The sequence below is a fragment of the Cydia fagiglandana genome, chromosome 4 (genome assembly GCF_963556715.1).
Source record: "Cydia fagiglandana chromosome 4, ilCydFagi1.1, whole genome shotgun sequence".
Classification (NCBI taxonomy): domain Eukaryota; kingdom Metazoa; phylum Arthropoda; class Insecta; order Lepidoptera; family Tortricidae; genus Cydia; species Cydia fagiglandana.
Window position 1 is genome coordinate 22,615,806 of NC_085935.1, and position 17,927 is coordinate 22,633,732.

The 17,927-nt window shown below is 38.4% G+C and overlaps 1 protein-coding gene across 14 annotated transcripts in view; it reads right to left on the bottom strand.

The window, feature by feature from the left end:
- Window positions 1-17,013, bottom strand: part of LOC134664065 (voltage-dependent L-type calcium channel subunit beta-2) — a 201,296-nt gene extending 184,283 nt beyond the window's left edge. For 7 of the 14 annotated variants that reach the window (XM_063520651.1, XM_063520649.1, XM_063520645.1 and 4 more), the window contains exons 1-2: window positions 16,873-17,013; window positions 6,799-6,905 (exon numbers count right to left, since the gene is read on the bottom strand). In XM_063520651.1, the coding sequence (XP_063376721.1) occupies window positions 6,799-6,861 (63 nt within the window). In that variant the 5' untranslated portion in view covers window positions 6,862-6,905; window positions 16,873-17,013. The remainder of the gene's footprint in view (window positions 1-6,798; window positions 6,906-16,872) is intronic. The other 7 variants (XM_063520648.1, XM_063520643.1, XM_063520640.1 and 4 more) reach the window with 5 other exon arrangements.
- Between the last annotated feature and the right edge of the window lie 914 nt (window positions 17,014-17,927).

Below are 17,927 nucleotides of genomic sequence, written 5' to 3' on the forward strand. Positions count from 1 at the left end.
CTTTTCTGTAAAAGGTTGACGGGTGTTGGGTGTTTATATGGTTTTGGTCGATTATTATCATTTGCATCGCCCATGATGACTTACTAGAATTACTTACGAGCACACGAGACACTAATAGTAGTTTGACAAACCTTGGTTTTCAAGAGGTATTTTATTTTGACATTTGCTGTCACAAATTTGCTGTCAGATTTAGTCGCAAACCGCACGCAAAGTGCACACAAATGTGTCGACACCTTGTTACGGAAAAGTGTACACACGGCGACGACACTTTGTTTCGAAACAATTCTAGACACATTGTGTGGACTCTGTTACGACACATCTGACATTTAGTTACCACTTTGATGATTCTGCGACTGGAATGGTTATATGGGTTGGTCGTAATAATTATGAAACATTTAGGAGTGATAGCAATTTAGTAACAAAAATAATTATATTAAAATTTAGTTACAAAAAATAGTAACGTAAAAATGAGGTTTGTAATGTGTGTATTGTGTACATGTTATAATTTTGAGAAAAAATATCTTTATTGAAAAACTTCCTCAAAAAACCAAGCTTTTCGATATTTCACTATAGAAAAAAAGGTAAGAAAGTACAGTCAGATATTAGAAACTAAAAAGAAATGTAGGTAATACGTAGAAAACAAGTGCTCGTAGAATACAAAAACAAACAATTTTACTAAAACAATATTCTTACCTACTTTGCATACAGACAGTTAACTCAACCTTCGGAAATCGACTAAGCAGCCAAATTTCTAAGAAAACATTTACAGGATAATGTTCCAAGTCCAGTTCCCCACAAAATAAAACTGTGACCTTCCTAACTCGAACAATAGCTGACTTTTTATCAGACTAACTGGCCGGAATGTAGAAGGAGTACCGCATAATGAGTCCGCCAAATTTATTACATAGCCTTTACCTTTCCGAGAACAGCGGAATAATTCGCGGCGGATGCCATGCGCCCGCGCAAACTTCTAAAAACCAACCTGTACACTATCTCGCTCGCCCTCGGGCGTGAAACGTAAGAGGGAGAGGGACAGGGAAAGTATGTTGATGAAATAGGATTGTTGTCGGCTCCCGTGTAACTGTGAGGGAAAGAATACAAAAGGTCTGTGTTTCATCTACAGGGTGACAACGGAGATGCAAATTTAATTTCGCTTAATCGCCATTTCAGATGTTTGAATATATCAGGTTAGAAAAATACCTATGTTATTGCATATTAATCGACGTAAATAATTCCTACAGAAAATATTTTAATCAGAAACTTAAGAACCGTGGGATTTGATAGTAAGGAATTGTGATTTCGAAAGCACACTGACGCTCTTTGGTTCAAATCAAAGAATCAATCAAAATAATAATTAATAAAAACACTAACCGGGGCTTGCCCTTGGGTGCACTACTATAGTGCAAACAGGGATAATCGTCGGTTGGTGTCACGTTACATTTAGAGTAAATTGTCTTATTACAAGGGGCCTCTACGTGTTGGCTTCGGCCCCACGCACGCCTTCCAAATGCCCGGGACCCCATGGTCCCGAGAATTTGTAAAAGACAGACATAATAAAAATGTTATGAATAATAATTCGTATTATAGGACATTCTTACACAGATAGGATTTATTTTATTATAATGTCGTTTAGTATATGACTATCTCTTAGTTTCGTCGCTTTATAAATTAAATATGGTATAACATTAAAAACCTAATACCGAGTTTTAAAAAAAAGGTAGCATGGAAGCCGTTTTTAGGGTTTTCAGTCTTTCCAATTCTTTCTATCGTCTTATAATTTCCGATTCTTCAAAACAAAAACATTACTTTATGCGGATTAGCAAAGTAATGATAATATGGATTTCCGTATAGTAACTCCAGAATCTATAATTTTTATCTGAGGGAATTAAAAACCTTCCTGTATACGGCCTTGTCTTGGGTCCTATGGCTATTCTTACGTAAGGAGCCGATGGGAGATAAGTGAGGGTTTTATAGGATCGTTATCTCCGGGATGCCGCGCGGCTCGGCTCGGGATAAATAAGCAATGGCCATTGAAACGCGTTTAATTGCAAACGGGTAAGTATTTCGGATACTGGAATTACTTATTACGTGTTTATTGACAGTAGGTCTTCTTCTTCTTGATCGGGTCACTCTTGACAGAGCGGTCGTGGCCATCATTGGAAGTCTCCCTTTGTGACACGTTTGACGGCTCGCCTCCACTCCTCCCTGACGGCTGCGCGTGACAGTAGGTACTAATCGTTAAACTTTATTTTGTGATTGAAATGTTTTTACAGGTCTTTCCGAATACATTTTTTAATGATTACTGTAAAATGAGGTGACTAGGGATTACGAGGGCAGTCGGGTGTTATGGGTGAGGAGGTATAATGGTAGGAGGGTGGGATGGTATTTTTACACAAGAGTTATCACATTGTTACGTAAATACTTTATTCTCTTGAGAAGTCAAGCTATTGTAATATTGTGTCGATTCTAGTACTAATTGTCCCATCTCACTCAATCCCTATCCCCTTAACCCCAACTGAGGGGTGAGCTGGGATTTCCTACTACATAATTATTTTTTGTGTTTATCATTGAAATGTCGTTGTCGTGTATGAAATGAAATGACAGATTATTATTGAAAATGTTGGAAATGTGAATGATGTCGGCGTGTGCCTAATATACCTGCATTGAGTTCGTATATGTACCAACATAAACTCTGGCTATATAGAATAGGTCTTCTAAGACAGATGTCACATTTACATATGGTTCACTCTCTTGTAATCGTTTGCCTGTGCGGATGCATCATATATTTGGAATTACTTTAAAATGGTATTTCATTGAGTAGTCCACGGAATACCCAACAGAAAAACTTAAGTTCATACTATCGGAACACTTTTCAAGTATGTACATATATAAATCAACGTGCCACATATAAAAATATACTTTTATTGAGGTTTGAACTTCGGATTTATTTGTCCCAACTCAACCCATTTTACGGTATCTGCCAGAGGTGAATATGCGTTTTTCCTCAGTCTGCCGTTGACCACCAACTCTGTAAAGGCGAGGACGGATCTCGGAATGTATTTTAAATTCATTATACGCGATATAATCTGTTCCATGGTTTTATTTCATGAGTAACTATCGCGATATACGAAGACAATATTTGATTACTTATATCAATTAGGTACCTACTTTTTTGTGAACAAAGCAACCATCATCATTTTCAATAAAATACTTAAACTTATTTTTGTCAAATCCAGTTTCATTAGCATCCCTAACATAATATATGAGGTCTGATTTAAATAAAACCCATATATGTACTTAAACAGTCATTAATATCCACCAAAACCCATTCACCATTCACAATCCATTCACTCATCTCAATGAATGGATCTGCGTATGCGCAATGAGCAAACACTTCACTCGAAAAGGTCGTATGTGACTTCTAAATGTAAACATAGTTGAGTCATTCAATAAGCGGTGCATGTCGCGACATTATTCTAAAAGGGCATAAGTGTGTACTAGACGTTAGGGGAGTTGAGTCATTGTTGAGAAGTGAAGGAACGATATCAGTGGGTCAGAGCGGCGCCCACGCAGCCACGCCCCTCCCGCCGACCCCTCCCCGTAATGAGATATTAAAATAAATATTGCTCATAAGTATGTGTATGTGCTTATAGTACTAATAGGAAACTCCAGCGACCCATATTTGCTCTTGAAATGTTTAGTACTTACCTATAGGAAAACATACATATGCATTAGTAGGTAAGTAAAGTATAACACAACATTCATGTTAACTTCACATACGCGAGGATAAAGTTTTCAAAAATAGAAGTTCTTGGAACTACATACTTAAGAGATCTGAGTAAGTGCTTCAAATTATTGCAGTTGCAAATATTTTTCCAGTTAGTCATTGCTTCTAAAACTGTAAGTACTTACTCATAGTAAAAAAACACAAGTTTCTGCGCAGTATCATTTATATTATAACATAGGATATCAGGAATAAAAATGGTTTTGATTTGGTATTACCGCTTCATGTCGTGTTTTTTTTTATTCACTCGTATCGTTGTATGTCTTTTATGAATATTAAATGGCAACAGGCATCTAGAAGAAAATGTACACTTCTAATGAAATTAAATGAATGCCCAGTACTTATACCTACCGTAATATCTTAACTTTCAAGTCACCTGTTCTCACTTCGAGGTATTCCATAATTGTGAATCAAGATAAATTATTGACCTCCAACGTTAACTAACTCATAACTCGTTCATGACTAACTTTAACCTAAAACCAATTAATGTGTGGTTATTTTCTAAGACCCTCACTTTTGGACATGGCCGTATGTTGATTATTCTGCCGTGTATTCAAAAGTAACAACATAATGATGATATGTATGGTATTTAATACGTTTTAAAATTGTTTGATTTGCATGTTGTAATTGCAAATTTGCGTATTGGAATTTTAATAGTTTTAACCCGGAAAGGTGATTCTCGGTTAAGACTATTATACTCAATTCGGAATTTCCATGTTTATAGATTGTATATATTTACTTACCCTACTACCTTTAAATGTCTTGTCTTACAGGGACCTAAAGAACCTGGCCGAGGACCGCGAAAACTGGCGCATACTCCACCGACAAGAGCCATGCTCTTAAATTATGATGATGATGACTACCTTTAAGTTGGATGAGTGTGTTCGTATAAGTAGGTTTGTAAATACGACCTACACTTCGTAGCATTATGAAAGTAACTAACGTCACCCAGATTTAGTTAGATACGGTCAATGTGGCTAATACCGTCCACTGTCGTTTTTCTCGAACAACGAGCAACATTGATAACATCGACAAAGCAGCAATTGCTTAGTTTCAGCAAACAAAAGCAAATGGTTTTTTTCCTACCATTGAAATTCAAAGAAATATACGCTTAAAGACGGAAAAGTCCCTATGACGTGATTAGCAACATTGACCTTACAAGAAAATTAAAAGTACCTAACTCTGGCTATTTGTTACCTCTTAACGCGTAAATCGCTCAACCGATTTAGATCTGATAGGTATAGGCATATTTTGAGGTCCGAGAAAGACATATGATAGTTCTTATAAATCATCATCATCATTTCACGTCGACGAAGTGGCTGGCAAAAGCTAGTAGAAAACATAGTGTTCGAGATCAATAATGTTCAATAGTGTTCAACGCCTAGCTGTGCTTTCATGACCATGGCAGTTAACCCGATCACTGGCGCGTCCACCCTCGGACAAGTCATCGACGCCGTTAACACGTCCGCGTGGGTGACAGATCGCGAATATTCTAATTGATCATTTTCTGTGTAATTTTAGATAAATTTAATTAGGAAGATTGTGTTGTGGATTTTTTTCAACTATTATTGCCCGTGTATATTTAGTCCATTGTTTTTAAATAACTTTTAAATAAGCTGTAAAGTTTCTAAGTAAATCACCTTTAAGTCAATAAAAATATCCCTAGAAAAAATCTTACTAAAAATATGCTTTAACAAGTCAATTAAGTAAAATCTTTCAACAATCTTTCGATGCTTTAGACACGCGCTCCAAAGATCTCCAACATATAAGTATATAATTTTTGACTGAGTTGGTTTCACCACATTGACCTTAAACTTTTGAATAAAAAAGGACGCTTGAAGATAAGATCTTTTTCTTGCATGTTACCTCATAAGGCAAAATTAGAACCCTCATAGCACCACTATGTGTCCGTCTGTCCGTCTGCCATGTCAATCCGGTTGATTTGCAGTAAGTATATGAAGCTGTGATTGAGATCGCGTGTCGTCCACAATTTCGAGACAACTCGCCCGGCGCGTGCGCAAGCCAATTATTCTGTACGCATCGGACAACACCGTGAATTGTTTTCGTTCACTGAAGACAAGCGTATCGCGGGCTCAAATACACCAGTAAGAGAGACCTCACACTAGCATTTTTTGAGCGTCGGCTCTTAGTCAGCGCTATGGTATCGCAGCGCAGTTGCGTCCATTGAGTTGACTAGAAGCCGACATTAAACTGATCTAAGTTTGTCATGCGTTTGGAACAACACCTAAGCAACTTGTGGCCACTTTTATCCGTATAAAACCTCGTGGACCTTATACGCCAATATCCTACGGCTTATTTTCATCTAATCTCTCGAGATTTTATGGTTTTATTTGAACGTCTTGAACTCAAATTGATTGCGCACAATTACTCTGCAGACAAGTTTTGTTTCCGTGACGCGTGTTTGTTTTCGATTGATTGAGATTTAGATGAGGTTTTTTTATATATTGAACATCAAGATACAGTACGCAAAAGTATTAAATAGTTTCAGAACTATAAAGCCCAGAGTGAGGGCACGGTAACATTTTAGAGAATGTTGTCCATAGTTACCTCGCAATTGACCAAGATTCATTATATGAAATTTACTTGCTGTTAATGACGAATTCAGGATGCTACCCGAAAGCCTCGAGTAGAATATTCAGAGCTTTCTTCGATTATGAAGAACGTAGCGGCATAAGGAACCAGCCGGAGCTTTCTTCACACACTCGGTGCAAACCATGTGGTCATTCGAGCGACGACGACCAGCGGGGCGTCCAAAAGTATGTGAGTGGCCTTCAGAGGAGGTTGCTTAAACCCCTTGGGCGCTCAACGCAACAGTGCCCGTCCCACTGTTCGCTCGCCACTGAGAGCCACCCCACACTTGCGTCCTTTGAGCGTCAGCGCTGCGCAGTTGCGCTAACGTTACATCGAGCCTAGACGCCAACGCTCGGGAGTGCCTAGTGTGGGGTGGCCCTGAGACCGTGTGAGGCATCGCTAGGATCCTCGGTGCTGCATACCTGGTGCCGGTGAGAGCGGTGGTGGCGCGGGTCGCGGGGCTCGGCCGGGCGCGCCACGCTCATGCCGCAGCGCCGCCCCGCATACCCGCCGCGGCCCGGGCGCCGCGCTGTGGGCAGTTCAATCATGATTGTAGAGTAATGTAGGTCATTATAGATTGACGCTGGACTGTGGACAGGAAAATATTGAGCACTAGAGATATTCAGATCTATCATAAAGGTAAAAGAATCCGTCTAAGCTAAGTAGGTAGGTATGCACCATACATGCTGTCGCTTGCCAAGCCGATGCAATGTTACTTAGTTTATGGACTATTCAAGTTCATGGAAATTTGGACATTGTTCTAGGCTGATAGAAAATTATGAACAAAACATCAAAACTCAGACATTTAATTTAATACCTACTTGTATCTAAAATTCACTCCGATGCTTATGGTCATATCGTAACTAAACTAACTTACCCGAGAATCATCAACTATCCAAAAATCTCTTTTAAAGAACGGATTGGAAGTAAATGCTGCCTTAATTAGAAATCTAACTGCATACACTTAAGCCAAATTAACCTAAATAAATATGACCTAAATATGATCAGACCGTTATGTGCCTTAACGTTATTAGACCCCTGAAAATAACTGTAGCTGGAACCAAGTATTAATTATTGATTCTATTTTAATTTTAGCTAATTGGGTGACCTGTTATGCTTCATCAGTGGCAATTTTAGACCCTTAAATACAAAAGTACATCAAGCAAATTTACAATTACATTTCTGGCCTAAGTTTTCCAAAGCTCCGCCATCATTATATTTGTTTTTACTGCGTCCGACCGCCACACTACCTCGACAGAAATGGGTGCCTTTTATCCCTTGGTTACCAATCTACTGTTGAATATTTCCATAGAATGTACCGTAGAGTTTCGTATCTTTGCTTGCGCTACCTATTTTCGCCTAGTTTGACATAAGTTGCCATTAACAAAATGTTTCTAATGTAAGCCTTACATAAAACTCCTAAATACAAAGTATTTTTTACGGGTATTTTTTAGACCTGTTGTAGCGATGCTACATAATTTCCTATACCAAACAGGTACTTTCTCATACAATGTGACCTGTACAACATTAGTGTCGCATTTTGGACAAAATAACATACACCAGAGTATGACACTTATGTAAAACTATAATGTACCTTCTCAGCTGTAGGTTGATTAGCATATCCTGCCTCCTGGTTAACTGGTTTCGAAGAAACAAGTCCAAAGAGCATGCCACTCGAACAGAACTTGTCACCCAGATTGTGCAGAGATTGTTGAACCAAACCTGGCTTCACGCATATCAAAATGATCCTCGCGATATATCCTAACTGCCCAAGTAGGTCACATCCTAATTTAATTTGTATTTTAGAATCATTTATGAAATTATATAAAAACATAAAAAAGACTTTCGTTGGGTAGTCGTAAGTTTGACAGCCCGGTGACAGCTAAGAATATAGGCGTTTTGTTCAGGCATAAGCAAGGATATATTCCAAAGGAAACAAAGTAGAAACGTACGATAAAAATATAATTATTAGTAATTATTATTAACCACTTAAAATATTACAAGTATTAATGAGCATTGATATTTTTCGAGAACCATTTGATTTAGAAAAGATTTAAGTTGGTTTGACGTTTAATGTGTTGATGTGAATCGAAACGCAACGTGTCCGGTAGGGGAAGATTTCGAACTGTCACTGTCACTTACACTTAGACTTGGAATGGGAATACGCTAGCATGTGGATGGTTTCTAATTAAAGATTAAGAGGAATTGCCTCGTCTCCTTCCGCCGCCTGGTCCGGCTGGTGGGAGACCGATTTGTAAAGTGCGTATATCGCTGTGCGTGAATTGTGCGCGTGATTTACTTAGTGCGTCCCGTGTCGCCGATGGACATGAGCACGGTTGGTGATCGTGTTCCCTGGCGCGCTGTTGCGCGTCCCCGATTTTGCTGAGCGTCATGTTGACGCTGCTTCTACGCCGTAGGACGCGGCCTCGACTTGCAGGCCGTGTGTCGGATGGCTATGCTGCCGTCCGACGACTCCGAGGTGTCTTCGTGCGGGTCCTTCCCGTAAAACTCCGAGCGCCGCGGGTTGTTCTCGCCTTAGCTTGTCACAGCTGGGGCTCGATGAACGCCCGCCGCTGATCTACGTCGATCTGTCTGCTACGCTAAGTTCCAGGATGAAAGCTACACCCGGTATCCGTGAGTGCACTAGACTTTCGTTTTAGGTTTTGGCCAAAACTCCGCGTTTCGCCCGTCTCGCGATCGTAGATTAAGGATTGCCATAGCGTCACCCCACAGCCGCCAACGGCTTATAGAAACAAATTGTATTTTGAGTAGCGCCCGCCCTAAAGCGGAGTGCCTTGTAATTATTTAGCGGAGTATATTAAATTGCATGTCAGATATTTGGTTTTATCTTTTCAATATCCTACCAAGTTCCCATTAACCAGGTTAGAATAACAAGAGGACCCTTGTACTCCAATAGTCCAATGTTTTGCTGCGGATCTTATCCGAGGCATTTTTCCCATTAACTATTTAAACATTTAAAACCCTATTATTTTTTATTCACTACACTACAACACACTTTAGAATCTAATTATTTTTTATTCACGACAATGGCGCCCGAAGAAAGCTTAAATTCAATATATAGCCTGGTTACTGTGAGCTTGGGAGAGTGATAACATAAATTTATAAAATTTTTGTCATTTAAAAAAACTTAATATTTAAAAAATTGAGTGAAATTGTTTGTTTTAAAAATAGAATATTAATTAATTTGTAAGTTCACTTGTGACAGGGTATCAAATTCATCAATTATTACAATTATTATTAGGCTACACTATGACCAATTAGCATAGCGCTCAGCCACATATTATTTTTTTCACCATGCTCCATTTGAGAGGTAGGTAATTTATTTTAACACTTCCTGTATAGAGTGAAGTGTTACCAATTTATTATACTTTATTATTACATACCCTGACACAAGCAAACCATTTTTTCCTACCGACATGCCGGACGGGGAAGGAGAGGAATTTTATGAAGTAGGAGGGGGGGATACCTTATCTACCCATCCCTACCCATGCCTAATGCCTCATTGTTTAATACGCGACCATGGGGTGCCGCGTTAGACAATCACCCGCCCGACCCACCCATTTCAAAAGTATTAAAATATTTATTCATTTTTATTTCTCAAACCAACTCAAACTTTTCATTCCGGTGACTTAGTATGATAGACGAGACACTCTAAATTTCTTTGTTTTTGACTTATTCAGTTCTAAATAGAACTATTTTATAGAACTTAAATGTTCATATTATTTGTTTTTTGTTTTTTTTTGAAATTTGAGGAAATTGGTCTTAGAATCAACCTCAATTTCAGCTATCTTAGCATAGCATTTTTTAAAGTTCTGCTGAAACATGCACCATTTGTATTCGCTAAAGGTAGGGACATGTTGTTGAACGGCATGCTGCATTCCATTTGGAGTAGTATTCCTGATTCGTCACACAACCTCCGAATTTCCGACTGCTAGAGCAAACCGCTTTGAAGTTAAGGTAATCTGGAAAAAAAGCAGTTACCATTTAATTTCAAAGCATTGGTTCAGTGACATTATGCTCAATATTATATTTTACAAGGTGTATTTTCAAGTTAGTAACTTATTTTTTATTTGGGTGAACTTAGGTAACAACCCATTTTTTTTGAGTACGCGTACCTCCTTGACTCACTTGGTCAAGATTTTTTTTCAAGCGTTTCTAGGGAAACCAAATTTTTTTGTGACTACACACCCTAAGGGTCCAGGGTGATGTAATTATATTAGATATAATTCACTGACTTAGACATGAAAAAGAAAACCAAGTTTTTTTTTTCTCACTTAGTGTAAGCCCACTGGCTACACATTGGGATTTGACTTGAGGGTGAGCTACAAGTTAGCCTCCACTATTGTATTGGATAATCTGTAGATATAAATTAGCAACTAGTTCCCACATTACATTAAGGTACTAGTAAGTTAATTTTGTACTCATAGGCATGTACATAGTAGGGCATGCCATATTAAAACTTAATTCTTAATATTGCATTATGTATATAACTACATGTAATATACTAATTAATTAGAATAAATTAGCCTAATCAAAGATAACTAATAATTTTGTTAGCATTAAAAGATATCAATTAGCCTCAAAATGAGAGTTAGCTCATTATTAACTATAGCGACTACATTATACAACTTAAGACTATTTCAAAGGAAATCTAGGTTATATTTTTTAGTTGAGTAGCAGAAACCACAGTGTGGTGGCCACACGCTGTGATTTCTAATGTCAAACGACAATAAATATGGAGCGCATGTATATGTCCGCATGTATAGTTAACGTCCTACTGGACCAGATGATTTTTTGGGAAAAGATTTTTTTTTCTCCGGTTACCCCGGCTGCCTCGGTTAACCGGTGCTTAACCTCTTTGCCGAGAGAGGGGATATTGTAGCGATGCTACATAATTTCCTATACCAAACAGGTACTTTCTCATACAATGTGACCTGTACAACATTAGTGTCGCATTTTGGACAAAATAACATACACCAGAGTATGACACTTATGTAAAACTATAATGTACCTTCTCAGCTGTAGGTTGATTAGCATATCCTGCCTCCTGGTTAACTGGTTTCGAAGAAACAAGTCCAAAGAGCATGCCACTCGAACGGAACTTGTCACCCAGATTGTGCAGAGATTGTTGAACCAAACCTGGCTTCACGCATATCAAAATGATCCTCGCGATATATCCTAACTGCCCAAGTAGGTCACATCCTAATTTAATTTGTATTTTAGAATCATTTATGAAATTATATAAAAACATAAAAAAGACTTTCGTTGGGTAGTCGTAAGTTTGACAGCCCGGTGACAGCTAAGAATATAGGCGTTTTGTTCAGGCATAAGCAAGGATATATTCCAAAGGAAACAAAGTAGAAACGTACGATAAAAATATAATTATTAGTAATTATTATTAACCACTTAAAATATTACAAGTATTAATGAGCATTGATATTTTTCGAGAACCATTTGATTTAGAAAAGATTTAAGTTGGTTTGACGTTTAATGTGTTGATGTGAATCGAAACGCAACGTGTCCGGTAGGGGAAGATTTCGAACTGTCACTGTCACTTACACTTAGACTTGGAATGGGAATACGCTAGCATGTGGATGGTTTCTAATTAAAGATTAAGAGGAATTGCCTCGTCTCCTTCCGCCGCCTGGTCCGGCTGGTGGGAGACCGATTTGTAAAGTGCGTATATCGCTGTGCGTGAATTGTGCGCGTGATTTACTTAGTGCGTCCCGTGTCGCCGATGGACATGAGCACGGTTGGTGATCGTGTTCCCTGGCGCGCTGTTGCGCGTCCCCGATTTTGCTGAGCGTCATGTTGACGCTGCTTCTACGCCGTAGGACGCGGCCTCGACTTGCAGGCCGTGTGTCGGATGGCTATGCTGCCGTCCGACGACTCCGAGGTGTCTTCGTGCGGGTCCTTCCCGTAAAACTCCGAGCGCCGCGGGTTGTTCTCGCCTTAGCTTGTCACAGCTGGGGCTCGATGAACGCCCGCCGCTGATCTACGTCGATCTGTCTGCTACGCTAAGTTCCAGGATGAAAGCTACACCCGGTATCCGTGAGTGCACTAGACTTTCGTTTTAGGTTTTGGCCAAAACTCCGCGTTTCGCCCGTCTCGCGATCGTAGATTAAGGATTGCCATAGCGTCACCCCACAGCCGCCAACGGCTTATAGAAACAAATTGTATTTTGAGTAGCGCCCGCCCTAAAGCGGAGTGCCTTGTAATTATTTAGCGGAGTATATTAAATTGCATGTCAGATATTTGGTTTTATCTTTTCAATATCCTACCAAGTTCCCATTAACCAGGTTAGAATAACAAGAGGACCCTTGTACTCCAATAGTCCAATGTTTTGCTGCGGATCTTATCCGAGGCATTTTTCCCATTAACTATTTAAACATTTAAAACCCTATTATTTTTTATTCACTACACTACAACACACTTTAGAATCTAATTATTTTTTATTCACGACACTGTGCACACAGATTACGTGTGCAATTTCTGTAGTAGTACTGGAATCAGTTATGTAACGCTGCCATTCATGAACCAAAAAAAAATTATTAAGCTATGAGCTTCATCACATCTGATATTTGAGTAATTCTAAGCATTTCTAGCATATGCGATGAAGCTCATAGCTTAATAAAAAATTTTTAGGTCAACTTTATAACTGCTTCCGCTATAGTGCTCGCAAGCAGTGTACGATCTCTTACAAAAATCCGTATATTATAACACGCAAATCCATCCGGTGTGCACACGCCTTTATGAACTATGGTATGTGACACATATATGAAATCAAATCAAGTGAAACATTTTTCATTGTCACAAAACTGTTAAGATCTAACGTTTTCCTATGTACCAAATACCTCCACCTGTGACCCCAACATCATCTATTACCAAAAAACTAACCATATGTCCACAGAAAACGTCCAATTTGCATCCAAATAGTCGACAAAGCGTCAAACAATCGGAAAATAATGAAATACATATACAAATTATGCTCTTATGTTCACAAGGGCCTCAATGTGGATATTACTTTCCTAGTTTACGCATTATCGTATAACATATTCGTTCATATTTGAAAATTCAACCTTGCCTAAAGGTAACATAGTCGAAATTTCAAGTTTAAGTAATAGTTAATGGGAGATGATGGTGAGGACGCTCGTGAAAACTACATTAGCAACTTTCGCACAGTCGTATAATTTTAGATTCGGACTGTAAAATTGAGCATTAACTCAAGTGATTAAAGTCCAAATTCATCAGTTGTTATACGTGATTTATCCAACGGAAAGCTTCATTTTTATTCGGAAACAGTTGGCCCGGTAATCAGAGGCTGGCGACACACACAAACTAATGCTTAATATAAATAGGCCTTATTTTAATGAACTAAAGTATTATATTAGTCAGTTGAGTATTTTTGATAAGTAGTATCACAGAGCGGAAAGACAACTTTCGAACGGTCAAAACGCACCGATGTTAACCTATGGCCTCGTGTATTCTTCGCGCTATAAAAACTCATTCTAGCATAATTTGATCCATAAGCTCGTAGAAATTGTACAAGATCGGGGGTCAGGCTTATAATGGGTTTATTCTCATGATGAGCATTGCGAGGATGAGTTTAGGTTCTTCTCCCGTGCTTGTCACGTATATCACAAGCATTTGTTGGAAGTATCCGCTGATGTTAGCTTTCCATGTAGCGTGAAAGTTAAATTTTAGATAAGTAAGTGCTGAATTATTGTGATGTCTTAAGTTGGACTAATGAGCATGTTGTTTGAGCGTTTCACATAAAATGTAGGAAACATACAATTACATTTATTACCTATTCTTACATATATTATATACATCATATTGATAAATTGTGCCTCCAAATTGATTTATGTATTTTGTTAAAATATCTTTAGTCAGTATCTTGTCCAAATGGCCCCCTTGGCCCTAGGGTCCCCATACTTACCCCAAACATCCCCAAACGAATCTCACGGCTCGATTCGGAAAATGAATTAGATTTCTACTGGACTTCAACAAGTTACGATATGGATATATAGTTTAAATATATTTGTAAGATAGATATGTCAAATTTGACGTTTCCGCGATTCTGGAGGTCCTCTTGAACGATTTCGACAAGTTATGAGTTAGATATATATCCAAGTCACATCTAGTCGATATCTAATGTAGATCTAGTTGATCTCTAAATCGTATCTAGATCCTGTGATTATCTCGAAATCCGAATAGGCCTGTCAAGTTCAGAATATTGTGTACTAGCGACCCGCCCCGGCTTCGTACGAATTAACAAATTAAACACCTAAACCTTCCTCAAGATTCACTCTATTGATAAGTGAAAACCGCATGAAAATCCTTTCGGTAGTTTTTGAGAACAAACAGACAGACGCGGCGAGACGCGCGACATTATTATGTATATTTTGTAATTTATTTAGGCTCTTGGAAAATAGAGCTTTTCATATTTAAAGATACATTGTAATTATGTATTGATTAAGTTTATATTAAATAACAAAAATGTCATACATAATGTAAGCTTAAGCAAACCATCACATGCATGCTGTGTATTAAATTCGTCTTTGTGTTTTATTTTTGTACGCTTACGTCCGAAAATATAGATACGGACGATAAAGTGCCAAAGATATATAAACACCATGGGCAATTAATCTCGTTTAAAAATATGTACATTTGGGACTTTATTGGTATCGATATTTTTAGACGTGACTGTACCAACAATAAATTGTTTTACGAGTTAGGTAGTTATTGTTACTAAGCTATCACATTCACATGCCTGCAGTAAGTAGTATGTAGCGCCAAATCTACTTTAATAATTGTGTCATAATTCATACGCAATCAAAAGGTACCACATTTTTGCTTATGGATTCCGAGATATCAATGATTTTATAAATCAAGCCAAAATTAACGAAATTTTGTTTTGCTCAGAAACAATCTCTCAGCATGTGTATTATACAAAAGTTGCAATTTACAGCGATAACTTAAAAAACAGATTTATTTGAGTTTAATGACTAGAGGGTACGTCATTGTCGGTCGTCCCTACGATCGACAATCAAGTACCCTAGCCGTTAAACTTTTTCTATGAAACATAAGAAAGGCACAATATAACTAGATAGATAAATATTTTACAATATTTTAGATTTAAGCTAGTTATTAATTTCATTTAGTTGGACCACTGTATATATATTGTATGTAAATAAATGATTTATATAATGTGTCAAGTACTTAATTAATTTTGTAATTTGTGTGTTTTTGCTTTCTACAGTACCTTTATAATTGCATTCTAATAAAATAACCAAAACCCTCAGAGATGAGTGATCACATGTCTGCAAAAGTGCATTAACCCGCCGAGAGATGTCATCATCTATCACCATCCTTCTCTAATTCACGAACTCAAATTTCAAATATCCTTCCATTTTCGAACTTCATAGTTTGATTTCCATCATGCCATCCTCGTCACACGGGTGACCTCGAAACTGTCACATTGATAGGCCATCTCGCACCCTCACCAAACTTAACAGGGGTGTTGACGATGGTGTTTGAGCCTTATGTCTATGTTTTTAGAGTTGAGTTTGCGATGAGCGCAGGTCTTGTTGTAATGGCGGGCGGTGCGACTGCAGCGCCGCGCGCAGGCTGGCGGGGAAATTGGTCAAGGTCACCGCCGTTATAGCGAAAATCGCTGCAGTTTACCGTTCAAATTACTTTTTTAACACTTCTAAAGCAGTTTTATGCGTAATTCTTATCCTTAGATCTTTTTTGATATATACTTACCCTGGTTCATAATGTTTTTAAGTAAATAGACATTTTATTCCAATATACATAGATAAAAACTAGATGTGTATTGCGTAGACAAATTTCAAAATTTATCTCCGAGCTGCTTTTTAGCTACCTAAATGATTTTGGTCAATGAAATCATAATCACCCATTTCTACAGTGAAATAAACAAAACATAAGTATTAAAACATCAAAATTTTCTCCAATCTACGAGTATGTACATAAATCTAGCACGAACACAAGTACTCAAACTAATTCCTATTTGAGTGGGTAGTTAATTAACACCTGTTAATCTGCCACACGGCCCATTAAATGTAAGAAAACACATGACGCAGAGCGAGCTCAGCGCGCATGCGCGCGGAACCTCCCTGTAATTCTATTAAAACATTTTCTACATTTTACACAATTACTACATTTAATTACCATGTAAAACAGAAGAACTTCAAAAGCTTAAGTGTCACATGCATTTCATTGAAATAAAAATGTAGATGTATGAAGATAATGTATGTAACAAGTCTGACAGATGCTAAACACTAAACGTTATTGATATTTCATGCTATCGAAGAAAGTTGAAGAAAGAAAAGACTTTGACTGGTCAAATTGAGATGCCAGAGACCAACTATGCCCTTACAAGCCAGAAAACAGGCAAAATTCATTCAAAAACTAAAGATACTCTATTCTACACAACCCTCTAGAATACTTACACTACACACAAATATCCACGTTAAAAACAGTTGTCACGTACAATAGCAATAGCAAATATCACCGCACTGATCGTCTCATCACACCACCGATGCACTTTTCCACGGATTTCCACGGCTTCAGCGAGGCTCTGCTGGTGCAGGGACGTCGCGCGCTGACATTTGTCATGTGCGGCGGCGCTCGGGGCCGCTCGGGCGCCGTCGGCCACGCTCGGGCGGCGCCGGCCCGCCTCGGCGCGGCTCGTGGGGTAGGTTCGGGTATTGATCGGGCGCGGTCGGCGCCCGGCCGCCGGTCGCCGGTGGCGCCCTCGTCTGCTAATGAGAGCTGATGGCTGTCCATTATTTAGCAGCCTCCATCCAAGAGTGCGGTGCGAATTAATGGCGATTTTATTGATTTATTGCGGCGAAATTAAAGATTGATTGGAGTTCCTCGAGGAGGCTGTGGCATGCGTCCGCTTTATGGTTCCACGTGGTAGCTCACATGTGGCGGATATACATATGTCCCGTAGGTATACTGTCGCATTCGTAACTAAACTTTTAGGACTTACGAGTATCTACCGTTTCTGTCATTGACAAACTGTTTTTAAAACTTTTCGCGGCTTTACTTTAGACCTTTATTGATTTATTTATTGAAATATGTAGTCAATAACTTCTTTTGGCTGAGTCAGTATTTTTAGGGGACACGGCTAAGATGTGCCCAATACGTCGGAGGTAGTATTAGGTTTATTTTATACGCAACTAAATCCCGTTTTATTTACGAGTATCAATGGTGCAGTTGATAATGTTTTAATTTAAAAGGGCTCTCTGGTAACAAGACTTCATCACACATATACACATCACCATTTCTATCGCTAATCTATATGAACCTTGACAAAAAATTAAACATGAAATCTCTAAATAAACAGTAGGTATATATATACAGTACCTAAGATGCCTCCTAAAACTTATAAACAAACTTACTTAATTACTGACTTTTAAGGTAGATAAATAAAATAAACCGTTGGATCATGCATCTTCTTGGTAGAACATGGACAACATAATTGGCATTCGATTCGAAG